Here is a 19,601-nt window from a genome sequence, read left to right as displayed (position 1 = left end):
CGTTGGTCCAATTTTGGACCCATTTTCATGTCAATTATTTCCAAGTTTCCGATGTGTTGTTAAAAGGTGGCTCAAAACTGGACTTCCGTAGTCCATAACTTTACCAAATTTTATCCGATATGGAAGTGGCATGTCTCTTAAGACTCGTAATTTGATTCTCAAAAAATCTGCATTCAAAATTTGTATTTTAACGTTGGTCCAATTTTTGACCCATTTTCATGTCATTTATTTCCAAGTTTCCGATGTGTTGTTAAAAGGTGGCTCAAAACTGGACTTCCGTAGTCCATAACTTTACCAAATTTTATCCGATATGGAAGTGGCTTGTCTCTTCAGACTCGTAATTTGATTCTCAAAAAATCTGCATTAAAAATTTTCATTTTAACGTTGGTCCAATTTTTGACCCATTTTCATTTCAATTATTTCCAAGTTTCCGATGTGTTGTTAAAAGGTGGCTCAAAACTGGACTTCCGTAGTCCATAACTTTACCAAATTCTATCCGATTTGGAAGTGGCATGTCTCTTAAGACTCGTAATTTGATTCTCAAAAACGAATTGATTCTCAAAAATATGCATTCAAAATTTTCATTTTAACGTTGGTCCAATTTTTGACCCATTTTCATGTCAATTATTTCCAAGTTTCCGATGTGTTGTTAAAAGGTGGCTCAAAACTGGACTTCCGTAGTCCATAACTTTACCAAATTTTATCCGATTTGGAAGTGGCATGTCTCTTAAGACTCGTAATTTGATTCTCAAAAAATTTGCATTTAAAATTTTCATTTTAACGTTGGTCCAATTTTTGACCCATTTTCATGTCAATTATTTCCAAGTTTCCGATGTGTTGTTAAAAGGTGGCTCAAAACTGGACTTCCGTAGTCCATAACTTTAGCAAAATTTATCCGATATGGAAGTGGCATGTCTCTTTAGACTTGTAATTTGATTCTCAAAAAATCTGCATTCAAAATTTTTATTTTAACGTTGGTCCAATTTTTGACCCATTTTCATGTCAATTATTTCCAAGTTTCCGATGTGTTGTTAAAAGGTGGCTCAAAACTGGACTTCCGTAGTCCATAACTTTAGCAAAATTTATCCGATATGGAAGTGGCATGTCTCTTAAGACTCGTAATTTGATTCTCAAAAAATCTGCATTCAAAATTTTCATTTTAACGTAGGTCCAATTTTTGACCCATTTTCATTTCAATTATTTCAAAGTTTCCGATGTGTTGTTAAAAGGTGGCTCAAAACTGGACTTCCGTAGTTCATAACTTTACCAAATTTTATCCGATTTGGAAGTGGCATGTCTCTTAAGACTCGTAATTTGATTCTCAAAAAATATGCATTCAAAATTTTCATTTTAACGTTGGTCCAATTTTTGACCCATTTTCATGTCAATTATTTCCAAGTTTCCGATGTGTTGTTAAAAGGTGGCTCAAAACTGGACTTCCGTAGTCCATAACTTTACCAAATTTTATCCGATAAGGAAAGCTAACTTAGGGCGGAGCCGAAGTTGTAACCCTTGCAGAATACTCTGTAAATTATATTCTCCAAAATTATTCATATGATGCATTCTTAATACTCATAAAAAATCCAAACTTCCTAACTTTAAAAACACCAAAGTTATGACATTTCCAATCGTTCAGTTATATGGCAGCTATAGGATATAATCGGCCGATCCATATGAAATTTGGTAGGTCGGATTGATTGGCCAAATATAAAACCCATAAGAAATCTCAGCTTCCTAACTTTACAAACACCAAAGTTATGGCATTTCCGATCAATCAGTTATATGGCAGCTATAGGATATAGTCGGCCGATCCCGGACGTTCCGACATATATACTGCGTGCAAAGGAAAGAAGGGTGTGTGCAAAGTTTCAATTCTATATCTTTAGAACTGAGAGACTAGTTCGCGTAGAAACAGACAGACGGACAGACGGACATGGCTATATCAACTCAGGAGGTGATCCTGATCAAGAATATATATACTTATATAGTCGGAGATGTCTCCTTCACTGCGTTGCACACTTTTGACCAAAATTATAATACCCTCTGCAAGGGTATAAAAATCTGCATTCAAAATTTTCATTTTAACGTTGGTCCAATTTTTGACCCATTTTCATGTCAATTATTTCCAAGTTTCCGATGTGTTGTTAAAAGGTGGCTCAAAACTGGACTTCCGTAGTCCATAACTTTACCAAATTTTATCCGATATGGAAGTGGCATGTCTCTTAAGACTCGTAATTTGATTCTCAAAAAATCTGCATTCAAAATGTTCATTTTAACGTTGGTCCAATTTTTGACCCATTTTCATGTCATTTATTTCCAAGTTTCCGATGTGTTGTAAAAAGGTGGCTCAAAACTGGACTTCCGTAGTCCATAACTTTACCAAATTTTATCCGATTTGTAAGTGGCATGTATCTTAAGACTCGTAATTTGATTCTCAAAAAATCTGCATTCAAAATTTTCATTTTAACGTTGGTCCAATTTTTGACCCATTTTCATGTTATTTATTTCCCAGTTTCCGATGTGTTGTTAAAAGGTGTCCCAAAACTGGACTTCCGTAGTCCATAACTTTACCAAATTTTATCCGATCTCTTAAGACTCGTAATTTGATTCTCAAAAAATCTGCATTAAAAATTTTCATTTTAACGTTGGTCCAATTTTTGACCCATTTTCATTTCAATTATTTCCAAGTTTCCGATGTGTTGTTAAAAGGTGGCTCAAAACTGGACTTCCGTAGTCCATAACTTTACCAAATTCTATCCGATTTGGAAGTGGCATGTCTCTTAAGACTCGTAATTTGATTCTCAAAAAATATGCATTCAAAATTTTCATTTTAACGTTGGTCCAATTTTTGACCCATTTTCATGTCAATTATTTCCAAGTTTCCGATGTGTTGTTAAAAGGTGGCTCAAAACTGGACTTCCGTAGTCCATAACTTTACCAAATTTTATCCGATTTGGAAGTGGCATGTCTCTTAAGACTCGTAATTTGATTCTCAAAAAATCTGCATTAAAAATTTTCATTTTAACGTTGGTCCAATTTTTGACCCATTTTCATTTCAATTATTTCCAAGTTTCCGATGTGTTGTTAAAAGGTGGCTCAAAACTGGACTTCCGTAGTCCATAACTTTACCAAATTTTATCCGATATGGAAGTGGCATGTCTCTTAAGACTCGTAATTTGATTCTCAAAAAATCTGCATTCAAAATTTTCATTTTAACGTTGGTCCAATTTTTGACCCATTTTCATGTTATTTATTTCCAAGTTTCCGATGTGTTGTTAAAAGGTGGCCCAAAACTGGACTTCCGTAGTCCATAACTTTACCAAATTTTATCCGATTTGGAAGTGGCATGTCTCTTAAGACTCGTAATTTGATTCTCAAAAAAACTGCATTCAAAATTTTCATTTTAACGTTGGTCCAATTTTTGACCCATTTTCATGTCGTTTATTTCCAAGTTTCCGATGTGTTGTTAAAAGGTGGCTCAAAACTGGACTTCCGTAGTCCATAACTTTACCAAATTTTATCCGATTTGGAAGTGGCATGTCTCTTTAGACTTGTAATTTGATTCTCAAAAAATCTGCATTCAAAATTTTCATTTTAACGTTGGTCATATTTTTGACTCATTTTCATGGGATTTATTTCTAATTTTCCGATGTCTCGTTATTACGAGTGACTCAAAATTGGACTTCTAGAGTTCATAACTTTACCAAACTTTATCCGATTAGAAAGTGGCGTACTTCTAAAGACTTGTGATTCGATTCTCTAAAAATCTGCAATCAAAGATTTTAATTTACCTTTGATCAAATTTTTGACCCATTTGGAGAGGATATTATTATTTTGGTCAAAAGTGTGCAACGCAGTGAAGGAGACATCTCCGACCCTATAAAGTATATATATTCTTGATCAGAATCGCGTCCTGAGTTGATATAAGCATGTCCGTCTGTCTGTTTCTACGCGAACTAGGCTCTCAGTTTTAAAGATATCGAATTGAAACTTGCTGCTACAAAAGCGATAGTGTAAGTAACTTCAAATATTAAAGTGATAATTAAAATCCTATCTCAGTATTCACTTATAAAATTTCACTCAGATACAAATGGGCAGCAGGTGGATGGGCAAAAACCACTGTGAGAAATGTGCAATTTCGTAGACCATAGACGATTGGCGGCGAGTAATTCAATCTGCAGCCGAGACTGGCAGCCGAATCGCTTTTCAAACCTTTCGATTTCTGCGGTGCCTGGTAAAATATAATTAATAATTTCCGCACCAATTAAGGCGGCCCAAGAGCAAGAGCATGGCCAAGGCTTTCGGCTTTCACTGAAGATATAACCACCAAAGCGGGAGGCACTGGAGCATAGAAGGCCGTCAGCCACACCCCCAAAAACCACATATTGCATGTCGTGGAAATTGCTACTCCTTTTCCAATTTGCAAGTAGAGATCACCAACAAATTTCTAAAAGCACAACAATTTTATTTTTGCTGCTTTTAAGTTGTGTTCCTCCACTGTGCGTCGGCTGCTGTGTCCTTCTCAAATTTCCAGTCCTCACAGTTTTATTGCTATAACTCCTTTACATTTGTTTTGCTGTCGAACTTGTAACGCCACAAGCCAAAATAATGAAATGGTAAGGAAGCGAGGAGACAGCAGGCAAACACACCCAATAGCTCTAAATATGACCTCATTCCCACGCACACAAACGCCAATGGGTTTTCCATGAGTTTTCCTTGCAATACGCACGTAAATGGGAAAAACTTGACACAATACAAAGCAATTGCAAATCCCCTTTCGCAGGAGGTGTTAAAACTATTGTGGAAAAAATTATAATACCCTCTGCAAGGGTATAAAAACAAGGTCTATGAAGTCAGTGTCAAGTTTTCCATCAAATTAGTTAGTCTTAGTCTTACTTAGCAAATTTTAATTTTTATACCCTTGCAGAGGGTATTATAATTTTGGTCAAAAGTGTTCAACGCAGTGAAGGAGACATCTCCGACCCTATAAAGTATATATATTCTTGATCAGGATCACCTCCTGAGTTGATATAGCCATGTCCGTCTGTCCGTCTGTCTGTTTCTACGCAAACTAGTCTCTCAGTTTTAAAGCTATCGAATTGAAACTTTGCACACACCCTTCTTTCCTTTGCACGCAGTATATATGTCGGAACGGCCGGGATCGGCCGACTATATCCTATAGCTGTCATATAACTGATTGTTCGGAAATGTAATAACTTTGGTGTTTGTAAAGTTAGGGAGTTGGGATTTTCTATAAGTTTTATATTTGGCCAATCAATCCGATCTACCAAATGTCATAAGGATCGGCCGACTATATCCTATAGCTGCCATATAACTGAACAATTTGAAATGCCATAACTTTGGTGTTTTTAAAGTTAGGAAGTTGGGATTTTTTAATTTACAGAGTATTCTGCAAGGGTATATCAACTTCGGCTCCGCCCGAAGTTAGCTTTCCTTTCTTGTTTAATTTCAAGTGGTCAAGGATGGAAAAATATGGTTTAAGGCACCGTTAGTTGTGGTCTATTAAAGTGCAGGCTTGGCCAACAAAACACCCACTCCGTGAAAAAAACACCACACAGCTTAACATGCAACTGGCGACTCCCCGTGGCGTGATGGCAATCAAATTGAAAAATAAAAACTCTCTTTGCGTTCTCAGCAAAACACAGAAAAAAAAAGAAACTTATACAAAGAAAACATTCACCAAAGCACCAGAAGTAACAACTTACAAAAGGAAAATATTCATTGTGTAGGAAAAAAAAGGAAATCAATTGAAAATTGGAATTGACCATTTTAATTTTATTTACCAACCACTCAGTTATAAAGTAGAGGGTTTGGTAAAATATCAATTCGAAAATATTATATTATTAAATACAAGACTTTACCAATTATTTATAGTTATTAATATTTATTTTCCCATATCCTTCGCTTATTATAAACAAAAATGTTTATTCGATTCGACAGTATAAAACCAACTTTTAGACTGCATTTAATTTGCCTGCGAGTTAACAGTAATAGGGGGACGTTAAAAGCGCCGCTATCACCACTTAAACAAAGGCAAGATTTAGAGGTTCACATTTAGAGGCCCAGTTACGACTGGCATTTCTTATGCAATCTGGTCAAAGTCAGGGCACTTGACGCACTTCCGCACAGTAAAAAGTCACAGTGAAGTCGTTAAATGGGATCGTATATGTCCCGATTGTTCCTATTGGAGATATGAATATGATACCACCTGCAAATTTAAAAAATATGGCTTTGAAGAAAAATGACCAAAAATCTGCACTTCGAAGCCATAACTTAAAGACATCCGATTTCAAAGGGGCATACTTTTAAATGATTATGGTTCAATTCTATAAAGATCTGTGTTTAATTCTTGGTTTGAATATTTGGGTCGATTTTCCGTCATTTTCGAAAAATTGAATTTCAAAAACAGCAACACCCTGTTACAAATAACAGAAAAACAATATAGTATTTTAATCAACCTAAGAGTGATACCATATATCCATGAACAAATAAATTTATACTAAAGGATTTTTAAAGCTTAAGATCGGAAACAAATATAATATAAATATTCCGCAGTGCACGCTCCTGTTTTTAAGCCATGTGACCTGCTGACGCAATAAGCCATAATAAAAGGGCGAAGCGCGTAACATGCCCGCATTGTGCCCATTTCAAGGACAATATGATGGCATCTTGCCCCCAAATGAGGACGGGGCAAAACCAGGAGGAAACATGGCGACGATTTGCCATCTTTGGCTAGGCGTTTTACCGGCAGCCAGATAAAATTGAAATGGGGGCAAGTTACATATGAGTGCATACATTTTGGGATAAAAGTGGGTATTTTTTTGTTGGCGCTCAATCTTTACATCTTCACATGTAACCTTTCCAAATTGGTTTATTAATTAATTCTGGAACCTAGGCCAAGGATTGGGGGTCTTCCGCTTGCGCGCTGCCTCTTTCCCCAGTCACTAGTTTTTTAAATTTTATTGCACACAGCTCATTAGGACTAATGATGCTTGTTGCCTGTCAGCTTTGATTCAGATCCAGCTTACGCAGATAAAAATATTTTGAGATAGGAAAAATATTTACGCGCTTCGTAAAAATATAAATTATACACTGCTTTCGAGTATAAAAATAAAAATAAATTGGAGTATACGTTATACTACATGTTTGCCTTCTGAGTAAAAATGAATGTTTATAAATGTTTGGTATAAACATTATTTTTCCAAACATTTTCAAATTAGGAATTTTTTTTCGCTTTTGAGTCGAACGCCAATAAAATGTGCTGTTTATTTTAATGTTCATAAATATATTTTTATTTTGGTAGTTTCTTTTTTTCTTTTAAGGTTAATAATCACATGTCGGAAGATTTATATTTCTTTCGTCTCTGTGTAAAGCAACTAGAGACGAGAACCAACTCTGAGACTGTGGATGAGAAAGAGTCTGTGAGCTCAACTGATGTGACGGTAATGAAGGGCTCCAGTTGGCCTTGCATGGTATATAGTATGGGGTATGTATATCTATATATGGAAGATGTGGATGAGCCAAGGGTGTGTGCTCTTCTGTCTGCCGCTGCACTTCATTATATTTGCATGCCCAGTCGCTTTCGGTGACGAAGGTAACCAAACCAAATGGCAAAATTGAACGTGAATTTTACTGATTGACTTTCAGACAGCGCGATTTAGTTAAGAAACTAGACTAGGGAAAAGAATGTTTTTCTTGAAAAAACAAAGATGAAGAGAGCTGGTATTCTCCTTTTGATTGAGTGTAAAGAAAACAAGAGAGAACGCTATAGTCGGGTGCCCCGACTATCAGATACCCGTTACTCAGGTAAAGGGAGTGCGAGGGAGATGGAGATAGAAATTTTGATCACGCATAACTTTTTAACGAATGGTCCGATTTGAAAAATTTCTTCTACATTTCGATAGGTATTGATAAACACAATAAAACTGCATTTTTACTTTTCCGAAATATTTAAAATCGTATATAAGCGATTGTGGGCGATAAAGGGGGCGTGGCACCTTTTTGAAACAAACTTGCGCTGCGTAGGAACTCCTAGAATCTGCATGCAAAATGCCAATCTTCTAGCTTTTATAGTTTCCGAGATCTCAGCGTTCATACGGACGGACAGACAGACGGACAGACGGAGAGACGGACATGGCTATATCGACTCGGCTAGTGACCCTGATCAAGAATATATATACTTTATAGGGTCGGAAACGCTTCCTTCTAGCTGTTACATACTTTTGCACGAATACAATATACCCTTTTACTCTACGAGTAACGGGTATAAATATATATATTATTATATATATAATAATATTATATGAACAAAACTCCGAAGTATGTATTTACACTTCTAATAAGTTTAAACTATCTTTATATTTATTAGGAGCGGAACAAACATTGTGGTAAAAGTGTAATAAATTCGAAATGCGACAGCAAGCCATTACGCACTTTCAAAACGATACATCCTTGGGCACTCACGAAGCTACACTCCTTGTGTTTATCTGTTGCAAAGTGAGGAGCAGACAAACAAGCCAATGATGACACGTACCCATAAATCCCCTTCATTTTATTGCCAACGCGCTAAGCTCTGCGTCTGAGTGGGTGTGAGGTGTGCCTGTGTGCGTACGGAGTTGTGAGTGTGTGTGTTGCAGTGCGTGGGTGTGCGTGTGTGTGCCTGTGTGTCATGCGTGTGATTTGTTTTGGCGACGCAAACACACATGACACAAAAGGCAAACAGGAAACATAAAATGCCAAAAACAATTTACTTTGCTTATTTACGTACGTAAAGTATTTGCATAAATAATAAAAACAACATGCCAAAGGTCTGGAACAATAAAGAAAACACATATAATACACAAAAATAAAACTTTCGAATGATTTTACGGTGGTTTCCACCCCAGATTGGTTATCGATTATTTGTTTAAAAGTTAGTCCTTATACATATAAGGTAATAATAAAGTAAATAAATCATAATATGAACAATTTAAACGCACAGAAAATAGTTTCCTATTTGAATTCATTATAATAATGCATTATTTTCGATTTCTTAACTTAAAATATATCGATATTACAAGCATTAAATCAAACCACTTACAGAAACCACAAAATTACTCATACGCAGCGTGGAAAACGGCAGTTTATAAGTAAACAAGGGGAACCATTTCCAACATGCCCAAATGACCGCAACGGAAAGCGAATTGAGCAAATGGAGCCACTGCGCACGATAGAATCGTCAACACGTTCGAGGCAATATCCCAAAACCCCTTAGGAGCCCCACAAACTATTCTTCATTGGACTGGCCTTGTAAATATTTAAAATGCCAATAAAAGGTGGTCAAAAGCTACCTCTGAGCAACGACAATCAGCAATGATGACCCACCCATTTGCAACCTGGTGGACAATAATAGTTTTATAGCCTTCTTGTTGTTGCCACTTTTTATTTGATCTCTGCAAGATCGTTTTGTTTGGCTCACATTTAACGTTTTTAAAGAGCGACTTCTTATTCACTTAAATTCTATGGGAGCGGCGTGCATAAAATACTTGCAAAAATATTAAACGAAAATACAATCAACTTTATTTTTGTAGATTATTCTATTTTTATATTTTACAGTAAAAAAGCATAGCCCCAAATGTTTTCGAAATGTTTTCATCTCGCGTCTGCAGCATACTTATTTGTGTTTTTGTATTTACTTATTCTTCATTAAAATATCTGCCGGCAATCCACATAGTCATATATTTATTTCCATTTGGATTCTTTTTATAATGGACATCGTTAGTTGGACATTTTATCAAAATATATATTTTTTCATAATTTGTGTTTTTTCTAATTTTACATAAAATTGGCTGGGCTAAATTAGCAAAATTATTGTTTTACTTTTCAATCTTTTATTCGTTTCATACATTATTTTCCAATTTTCATACCACCAAATTTCCAGTCTCATACACATTTTAACATTTCATATCTTTGTTTATTAGTTCTAGCTTAAGTTAAAGAAGGTCCTACCCACAAAGGGCCTATCTGGAAAGTCATTAACTAAATTAAAAAGCATATTAGGTGAAACGGGCGGGGCGGTCGGATCCACCTATGTCTGAATGTTCTAAATATTTCCCTTGACTGAGAATTCAACAAAAGAGCCGAGAAGCAAAAGTTCGTTGAACCAACCAAATGGAAAAGCAAAGCAACTAAAAATGTCATAGCAGTGCGCAAGGCAAAACAAAAGGAGTAGAGGGGGCCAAGTGGAGTTGGATTTGGAGATAACTTAACTACCATTGGTAATAACAACCTGGAAAAGAGGAGGACGCGAAGGCAACTGTCTGGGCTGATGAGACATCGCACCCGATTCAGGCCCAATCAATCATAATTCTTTTCTAAATAAACGGAGTGGGCGAAGGCGACTTGAGAAATTAGACAATTTTCAAAGAAGGCGTTGCTTTTACACTGAAAAAGTGAGCCAATGCGGCATGGAGTTATTAGTTTCTAAAAGAATGTATAGAAGAAAAATTGTATCTTATTACAAACAAGAAAGGAAAGCTAACTTCGGGCGGAGCCGAAGTTGATATACCCTTGCAGAATACTCTGTAAATTATATTCTCCAAAATTATTCATATGATGCATTCTTAATACTCATAAAAAATCCCAACTTCCTAACTTTAAAAACACCAAAGTTATGGCATTTCCAATCGTTCAGTTATATGGCAGCTATAAGATATAGTCGGCCGATCCTTATGAAATTTGGTATGTCGGATTGATTGGCCAAAAATAAAACCCATAGAAAATCCCAACTTCTTAACTTTACAAACACCAAAGGTATGGCACTTCCGATCAATCAGTTATATGGCAGCTATAAGATATAGTCAGCCGATCCTTATGAAATTCGGTATGTCGGATTGATTGGCCAAAAATAAAACCCATAGAAAGTCCCAACTTCTTATCTTTAAAAACACCAAAGTTATGGCTTTTCCGATCGTTCAGTTATATGGCAGCTATATGATATAGTCGCCCGATCCGGCTCGTTCCGACTTATATACTACCTGCAATAGAAAGACAACTTTTGGGAAAGTTTCGAGCAGATAGCTTTAAAACTGAGGGACTAGTTTGCGTAGAAACGGACGGACAGACGGACAGACTGACAGACGGACAGACGGACGGACAGACGGACGGACAGACGGACAGACGGACATGGCTAGATCGACTCTCCTGGTGATGCTGATCAAGAATATATATACTTTATAGGGTCGGAAATGTCTCCTTCACTGCGTTGCAAACTTTTGACTGAAATTATAATACCCTCTGCAAGGGTATAAAAATATTAAATATACTATTCTAGCACTCCTAATATAGAATCTGTTTTTATTATTAAAGTAAAAGCTAATTTTCGCAGTGTTTAACCATCTCTCAGCCAAAAATGAAAAACATTTTCGGCTTGCATGTCAATGTAGTATTTAAACGGCAACAAAAAAATGTTTTATAATTGATGCAAAGCAATAACCAGGGCAAGAACAACAACAAGTGCTCATGACAACAAAATAAAGTTGCATTTGTAACCATAGGGAAAGTCAGGCGAGAGGGAGAAACGGCGAGCCCAATTTTACCCAGAATATTTCTGCTTTATGTCTCGTAAACAAACTCCACAAGCGGGAATGAAACTGAAAAGTCGAGGGCGTTGCCTGGCAGTTTTTCCCAGCCCCTTTTTGGGGGCGTGACCAAAATCCAGGAGCCAGAGAACATGACACGAACATCCAATTAAAGTCGAATATATTTTTATACCAAAAAATACGCACACACTCGAATGCTACTTTCGTTGATTTTAAAGCTTCTCCAGGTGTCTACAGGTGCTCAGGTGCATGCACATGGACAGACGCCTCTGAAGTGTGCCTGGATGGTCAGAGAACCGGGTGGATTTCGAATAAAGCGGAGAACAGATCAAAAAATATGGTCTCTTCGGAGTTTCCTATTTAAATATAATGCTCAATATTTGAAAGAATAAATAAATTAAAATTCCCTTAAGCCGAATAGGTTCGTGTTTTTTGGAATAGACACAGTGGCTGTTCGCTGATTCAGTTATAAAACAAAACACGCACAGCATAATATATGTGGCGCACATGTCGGATACGTAATGCCGCATGGAGGTTTCAGTGTTCGTGTGTCTCCAGGCAGCAGGTGCAGTTCTAAATGTTAACGCCAAGAGCCATCACATCAAACATTTTCATTCACACACACCCGCACCCACATATTGATACAAAGGCACACACAGATACAGATTCTGCCATAGAAGCGCCCTTTAAAGTATGCAGCGTGTTTGGCTTGCGGAAAACAACGAGGTGATATACGAAAGGCAACGAAAATTGTTGCTCCAGCTGTCAATGTAGCAAAGTCTGCATTGAAAATCCATTTATAGTGTTTGCATTATGTTATTTTCAGTCATTTACCAGGCGTCTGTCTCTTGTCACTGCAACTGAGTTGAACTCGAACAGAAGCAACTGCAAAAATGCATGTCAGTCCACCGAAGTCATATTATTTTAGATACGGGCTCAATGACACTCCAAGCCACCCTTTTCTTCTTTTTAACCGTAGCCGTGTATTGGGTTACGTGTAAGGCAACAATATTTTCAGTCAAGTCGCGTTGATTTTCCGTGTGTGGCAAAGAATGGGGTCTCTATAATTAACTTGCCATTTATTTTGGCTTCATTCCGGCGTCTGAGTGACCGAAATACTTGCGAAATGCACAGAAAAGTTAAGTTAATTAATTGGAAAGTTGTCAAAAAGGTTTTTAAAGTGTCAGGGAAAGAAGGTCATATAAAAGCAATACACATTTTTAGACTTTCCCTCCAAATGTATTTTTTTCTTATTAATGTATTTTTTTCTTTTTTTCTTTTTACTAAAATAAAAAGTTAAAATTTATTTAATCCTGATGATTTTTTTCGAAATAAAGTCATATTAAGCCAATATTATGACATCACAAGAAATAATAGTAGAAAGGTGTTTTCTTGATTAGTCAACTAATATTCCTTCGATTTCTGTTAGCTACTTCATAAAAACCTCATTAAAGCCAAGAGTATGCATGTAGTGAATGACGCTGATATAAATTGATTCGGAATGGCGTTTAAGAGAAACACTAGTAATACTCAACATCATACCACTCAGCGGACACTTTTTGTACTCAAAGCGATTCTCTTTCTACCAATCCATCTATCCTATTCCCCCGCCGGTTAAAATGGACTTTCCTGCTGTCAGATTCAATAACTAGAACCGCCGCCTGAAGGGGATGGTAAAAGCTAGTAGCACCACCTGAAACCCGGAGGGTCATATGCGTAGCTGTTGTGGCTGTCTATCAGTATAACTATCCGTGCTTTTAATCCGGGCAATCCTTGATAACTGTCCGTCTGACAACTGAGGTGGTTGGGCCGGTTGGAGGTTGTACCCAATCCAATCCCGCTTTTGACGCATTTCCATTTCTCTGCTTTTCTCGTCATGTTGTCCTGACTTGTGCCGCATTAATTATTCAGGTTCGGAATATTAAATGGGCCCAGAAACATCCGTCAAAATCAGGTTTAGAACTCATGACAATTGCCATCGGAAGTGGGTTGAGTTTATGCTTACCCCTGCATTTGAATTTAAATTAAATAATAACATTTGCGTAACAACTTGGCAGCATACTGCAACTGTGTCCTCGCCCTTTTTCCTTCTTTTTGGCTGCGGAATGACGCCAGATAGACGGCTACACGAATTCAGATACAGATACAGCCGAAGCTTTAGCTGCAGATACAATACGTAATCACACGACGCCTTCGCTTACACATTTTCCAAAATAAAAATCAATACCAGCAAACGGGTGGGTGCGGCCAAAAAGTGTAAGCTTGGGGAGAAAAGTCTCCCAACTTTAACTCTTCCACACATGCTGTTGCACATCTAATCAATTCAACTGCAAAGTCATTCAATGGATTCCAAAGACATGTTAAGTTGCACGGAAAAAGGCTGAGGGAGCTAATGCAACGATGACAACGGCGAAGTTCCGGATGGAGCAGAGGGATATAAAACAACTGCATGGAATTCATCCAAGAGAATACTCTTGGATGAACGGAAAGGTGATTAATCCAATTATAAAGGGGAGATTTAAAGTACAGAAACTAATAAAATCTTTTTAAATAAAAGCGCATTTGAAAATTATTTCAGTTCTCAGCTGAACAATTTTAATAGAACAAAATAATCATCGATCATTAAGATTTTCTTATTTGTATACCTTATTTGTACGTCTTTAAAAGCATTAAGAATGAAATGAAGCAATTTTCCAAGAGACTTAGCTTGTGATAGCGAACTTTGAAGTGACTGACCATTGATAGCATTACCATTATTTTGTGATGTGATTTAATGTCAAATTCAAATTAATATTAAAAACGTTTTTCTCTAAAAAAAGAGGTAACAAAACATTATTTAAAGAAGTAAATCTAATAACTTGGATACTTTATAGCAACTTAATTTTCTGGGTCAACTAGTATTCCAAGCTTTGTTCTTTCCTTGCTCCAGACTCTTGATAAATCACCAATTTCAAGCAAAGCAGCAACGACCGAAAGTGGTATTTAAGTTTGGCAAGAAGCCGCATCGCATCAACGCCGATTTGCCTTACTGGCCCTGACAGCTCACCACTCCAATTCCACTCCTACGCGTGCGTAATTGATTTCAGTTATGGCTTTCTATGCTTATTTGCGGATTAATTGATTGCCGGAACAAAACTGCGTACGAAAGGACCGAGTACGGATAAAGCTAAGGCTAACCTAAGGACTAAACAGAAACCATCAATTGACACTTTTTCCTATGTGCTGCTTGAATTGGAGCTAAGGCTTTGCAGGGAGCTATTAGATGCGGTCTTCCTTAGCGTTTCCCCTGCCAAACTGCACAGATTCTGGACCAGAAGCGCCGAAGAGTTCGCAGATCCTGAATTGCGGGTAAGCAGAGGCGAGGACGTTGTTTTGGCCGAATTGGAGTCGTGGTGCCTCAGGGGCTGCGGCGAGGTTGGATTCGAGAGGCCGGATTCGTGGATGGGCGACAGAGTGGGCGAGCGAGTCCGCAAGAAGTGCTTCCGCCTTTGCCGGCGGTAGACATTCCCCAAACTTGGCAACGTTCGGCTGTTCGTCTGGATGTGCTGATTGTGCTGCAGATTGCTGGCAAATCCCAGGGTTTCTGCCAACTCCGCCATCTCCTGAGTGGTCTGGTTCATTTTCCTCCTCGTCGGCGGTGGCAAGGCGGGCGGCAAGGTCAGCGTATACGTGGTCACGCTGTCGTCTCTTATCACGGATGTGGGCAGCAACATCAGTTCCTTGTGGCCGCAGGAAGGATTTGTACTAGTGCTCAGCTCGCTGCTCTCCAATGAACTTCTGCTCGGCGAACTGGCCGGCGGCGTGGGCGTGGCGGTGGAGTTGGCGTAGCCACGCCCAGCTGCCTGCAGCTGCAGCGGACGTATCTGATTCTGCTTGATGGCGGAGTTACCATGATTCTGATGCTCTTTGGCCGCGATTCCATGATGGGTCCCATGGCGACAGCGAGGTCTTCGATAACGTCCTAGCAATCGCAGCATGTGACGAAGTCGCGAGCTTCGTGGTGGAGTTGGAGTAGCGGTTGTTGTTGTTTTTATGGGCAGTTCCTGATCCAATCCGCCGTTCAGTGTGCGTATAAACTGGATGGGCAGCTCCTGGGCATTCAGTTTGGCAGCTGCTTCTTCGCGTTCGCGGAACGTTAAGGCAGCTAGGAGATCGTTGGGCACATCGGGACTATCCGGAACTGAGGCGCAACAGTTCCATTTCCTTCGCCAACGCTGGTGCTTCGAGATATTTCCAGCTGCCGTCGCCGATGAGGAGGATCCCCCCGTTTGGCTGGTCAAGGTGCGAGTGCTACTACTTCCCCCGGCGCTGCTCACAGCTCCTGAAGATCCCGCCATCGATCCAGATCCCCTTCTCAGTCGAAAAGTGCAGAGGGTACACTGTTCGGTGTACTGAAGATAAGTCGCTGGTCTCTGGGGACGAGGCTCTGCCGAGATCAATGATTTCTTAGCCACGCTGACCCTGCGCTGCAAGGAGCTTGCTGCGAAACTGGAGCAGCAATGGAAACTACTGAGCGTATCCTGCTTAACTTGAATCTGTGGAACTGTCTCCTCCAGCAAGGAGCAAACGTAGATGGCCTGCCTGCTCTGGTGGAACTCCCTAGAGCTGGCACAACAATGCAATCTCAGGGACTGCTCTGTTTGACCCACCGCCTCCTGTGACTGCTGGCCAGGATGTGGGGCACTGGAGCAGCAGTAGAGCTGGGGGGTCAGCATGGGCTTGGACGGATTGGATAGCTCAGGCAAAGAAGCCGAGAAGTGTACGCTGCCGTTCTTGGCCACTCCCACACTGGGAGCTCCCTCCAGGAGCTGCTTCGCCTTGGCTTCCTGAGCCTGCCGATGGTTCCTGATATACTCATAGGTGGTCAGTCCCAAAAATGAGATGTAGATGTGAAAGAAGCACAGGTGAAGCAGCAGACCCGCACTCACGGCAGCGAGCAGTCCCAGAACTCCCAAAAGGAGCAGGAAAACAGTTTCGTTGACACCGATTCCTCCCACTGCAGGCTGAGTTACTGTGTGATTCATTAGGCTAATCCCAGGCTGAGTTGTACTAGATTCTATCAGGGCTGTGAAGTTCTCCAGAAGAGTTGGTAGTGTGGATATAGTCAAGTTTGCCATCTCATCATCCATTGCATCCTGACGCTCCTCCTCCACCGGCTGCTGCTCCATTAGCATCATGGTGCCGTTGCCCAGGCTTAGAGTGATGTTTATGTAGTCGCCGCCATCCATTTGGTGGCTTGACCCCGAAGGGCACCAGTAGAAACTCAACCACTCCGGCTGGACGTAGTAGAAGACGATCTGGGCCACCACGGCAGCCACAATGACCAGGGTGGCCACCACCGCACTTACAACGCACATCAGGAAGGCCACATAGTTCCGCGATCCTATGCAGTGGTTCAGCCACTTGCAGTGGTGGTCGAACTTTCCCACGCACTTGTTGCACACGGAGCAGTGCTTGGTGCGGCCCGACGAGGTCCGGATGTTGCACAAATGGCACCTCCCGTTTTCGATCACGTGGCTATGCTTCGTCCGGTCGAATTCCGGGACGATCCGATCGTTGCGATGCACCCGCCGCAGCTCCTTGTCCGCCGGATCCGTCAGCAGCGCCGTCAAGTGGGAGGCAATGTGAACCAGATAGAGACCCGTTATCAGACCGTAAAGTGGTCCCTGGATACGCGCATGGAAAGCCGGAATGAGCACCCAGAAGCTGGCCACTCCGAAAAGAAGGAGCACCAGCCAGCCAAAGAGCTGGAGGGGATGCAAGGGCAGCTGCAGTCCGTGGAGGCGTCGTCCCTTCCTATGTTGGACATCAGCGATGTTATTTTGGTAGCTGACCAGCTGCGACAGCCGGCACAAGTGAAGGGGTTTCTTCCTTGGGTCAATCTGGTCACCGGGAATGATGGTGGGTAGAGGAACTACACTTCCCAGGGACTGGGGCTTACTGACCGGAGAAGCTACTCCCTTTACGGGCTCCCCGCTGCACGAGTCCGTCAGGCTGGCAGTGCTGATGGTTATGATGTGATCTGTCGTTTCTGTCCTGACTCCGTTGGCTCCTTTGGGTCCAGGTTTTAGCCCAGCTGCTCTTGTGGACATTGTGTTTTTGGGTCTGGAGAAGATGGCTGGGATGATGATGACGTGTGAGTGATGAAAGGTCCAGCTTGACAGAAGTACATTACATTGGATGCTAAGCCACGCCCTCGACGGATGATGCAATCCAGTGGTGAAAAGGTTTCATATAATTCCTAAGCGATTTTTTAGCATATTTATAAAGCTAGTTTGCAGTTATTATGAGTTTATTAAGTTTATTAACTTGGGTTTTCTTGATTTTCTTTTTTCAGTTTAATATTATTTGTTTAATTTCACTTCCATTAAATTATGTTTTGTGTTAACTAACGATTTGTAAGATTTTTGTGGTGTTTTCTTTTTCATTTGCCACAAAAAGTTCATCAAATGCTTAAACCTCTTTGAAGGCTTTTAATTTTTTTGGATTATTTGGATTATTTGTAATAAATATCCATTTAAAATTGATTTGTTTCGGTGTTTTTTCATTTTATCTTTCCAGCCCAATTTAATATTTGTGTGCCTTTATTTTAATGTCCTTCTATGCTGATTTGACTTCTTCACTTCGTCTGGACTTTATTGTTACTGTTTTTTTTTTTGTTTTCTCTTTTACAATCGCTAACTTGTATTTTTTTTTATTTATAAATTCACCTCCTTTTCAACCGATTTTATTGTTGATTTCGTGGGTCTGCCTCTCGCACACTTTTATTCCTATGCTTTTATTTTTGTTGTTGCGAATGGCGCAGTTAACGGTTCATACGTGAACGTATTTTGTTATTTTCGCTTTTATCCTTGAGTCCTTTTTGTTTTTGTTGCTGTGAGGGGGTGGTTACACTGGCAGCGAGCACAGAATAGCAGGATGGTCGCCACCCCCTTTTTTATTGCAGGATTCCTTCTCTAGGATTTACTTGTTCGATTTGCAATTTGTTTGACTCCCACACATACATATGGGTGCACAGGCGTCGCGCTATGAAATACTATTTGTTAAAACAGGCGATTGTGCTCGCGATTACCGTTACTTAAGCGCTTCAAAACGAACAACCGACTCCTTCAACCGACGCGACCAAACGAACCAACTCCACGCAGAGTAACCATCTTGGAAGCTCATAACGCTCAATTGAATCGAACATTGCTGCAACACTCAGAAAAATAATGCTTTTCAACCAAGAACAACAAATATTATTTTTTTAAGTCTTCGGGAACTATGTTTTAGGGGACATTGAAACATTTGTTAATTTTTTTGAATGTAGATCATTAATAGATAATGTAGATAATTAATATGCCTCAAATGTATTATATTTTCAGTTTTAATTAATTGGAAATATTTTATTTTATTTAAATGTGTAACAAGTGATAGTCTTAACATATTTGAATATTTGTAAAACATTTTTAAGCGCTTCACAACATCAACACGAATTAGTGATGTAACCAAGTAAACTGTTGCGATGTTAACTAGTGTTCAAACCCAAGTTCTCTCCCAAGGTTCGAAGTTGCTCTCAAACGTTAGCAGGGAGCAACGAGAGAAAGCCTCTCTCCGTTGAAAGTGATTGAATGACTAGGTTCAGCTGATTGAAGGCTGGAAAGCTTCCAAGTTAAAAACTGTCACTCGACAATTTCTGATGGGTAAACCAAAAGAGAGTACAGGAGAGTTAAAGACAGTTGTGAGAGGTTTTGCCCATGATACAATAACATAAGGTAGTCTCGTCGGCTGTCTAAACGTTCGGGTTTTGGTCAGTGCGAACGTCTTTCGAAGGGAAAGGTTGTCTGCGGACGAATTTTTTAGGAAATTAACCCTTGAGCAACATGACATTTTGCAATGTGTGCCGCAAACACGTCGATGGCGTAAAGGCACCGAAATGTTTGGAAAAAAGAGCGCTGTGGGAGGAATCGCTGTGATACTTTTAAAATAACAAAGAATGTAAACGAAACTTTTATAATCGCA

General features: G+C 39.6%; 2 protein-coding genes across 2 annotated transcripts in view; both read right to left on the bottom strand.

Moving 5' to 3' along the window:
- The window catches only part of LOC108044768 (tRNA-dihydrouridine(16/17) synthase [NAD(P)(+)]-like), a 30,235-nt gene that overhangs the window by 5,908 nt on the left and 4,726 nt on the right, over nucleotides 1-19,601 (bottom strand). The gene's annotated exons all lie outside the window — the stretch shown is intronic.
- On the bottom strand, nucleotides 11,305-19,316 carry LOC108049107. The gene has a single exon (XM_017130174.2). It carries the CDS (start codon nucleotides 17,690-17,692, stop codon nucleotides 14,816-14,818), a length of 2,877 nt encoding a protein of 958 aa, XP_016985663.2. The 5' UTR covers nucleotides 17,693-19,316; the 3' UTR covers nucleotides 11,305-14,815.

The sequence above is a fragment of the Drosophila rhopaloa genome, unplaced genomic scaffold, assembly GCF_018152115.1.
Source record: "Drosophila rhopaloa isolate 14029-0021.01 unplaced genomic scaffold, ASM1815211v1 contig_2, whole genome shotgun sequence".
Lineage (NCBI taxonomy): Eukaryota > Metazoa > Arthropoda > Insecta > Diptera > Drosophilidae > Drosophila > Drosophila rhopaloa.
This window is presented reverse-complemented; position numbering and strand designations above follow the sequence as displayed.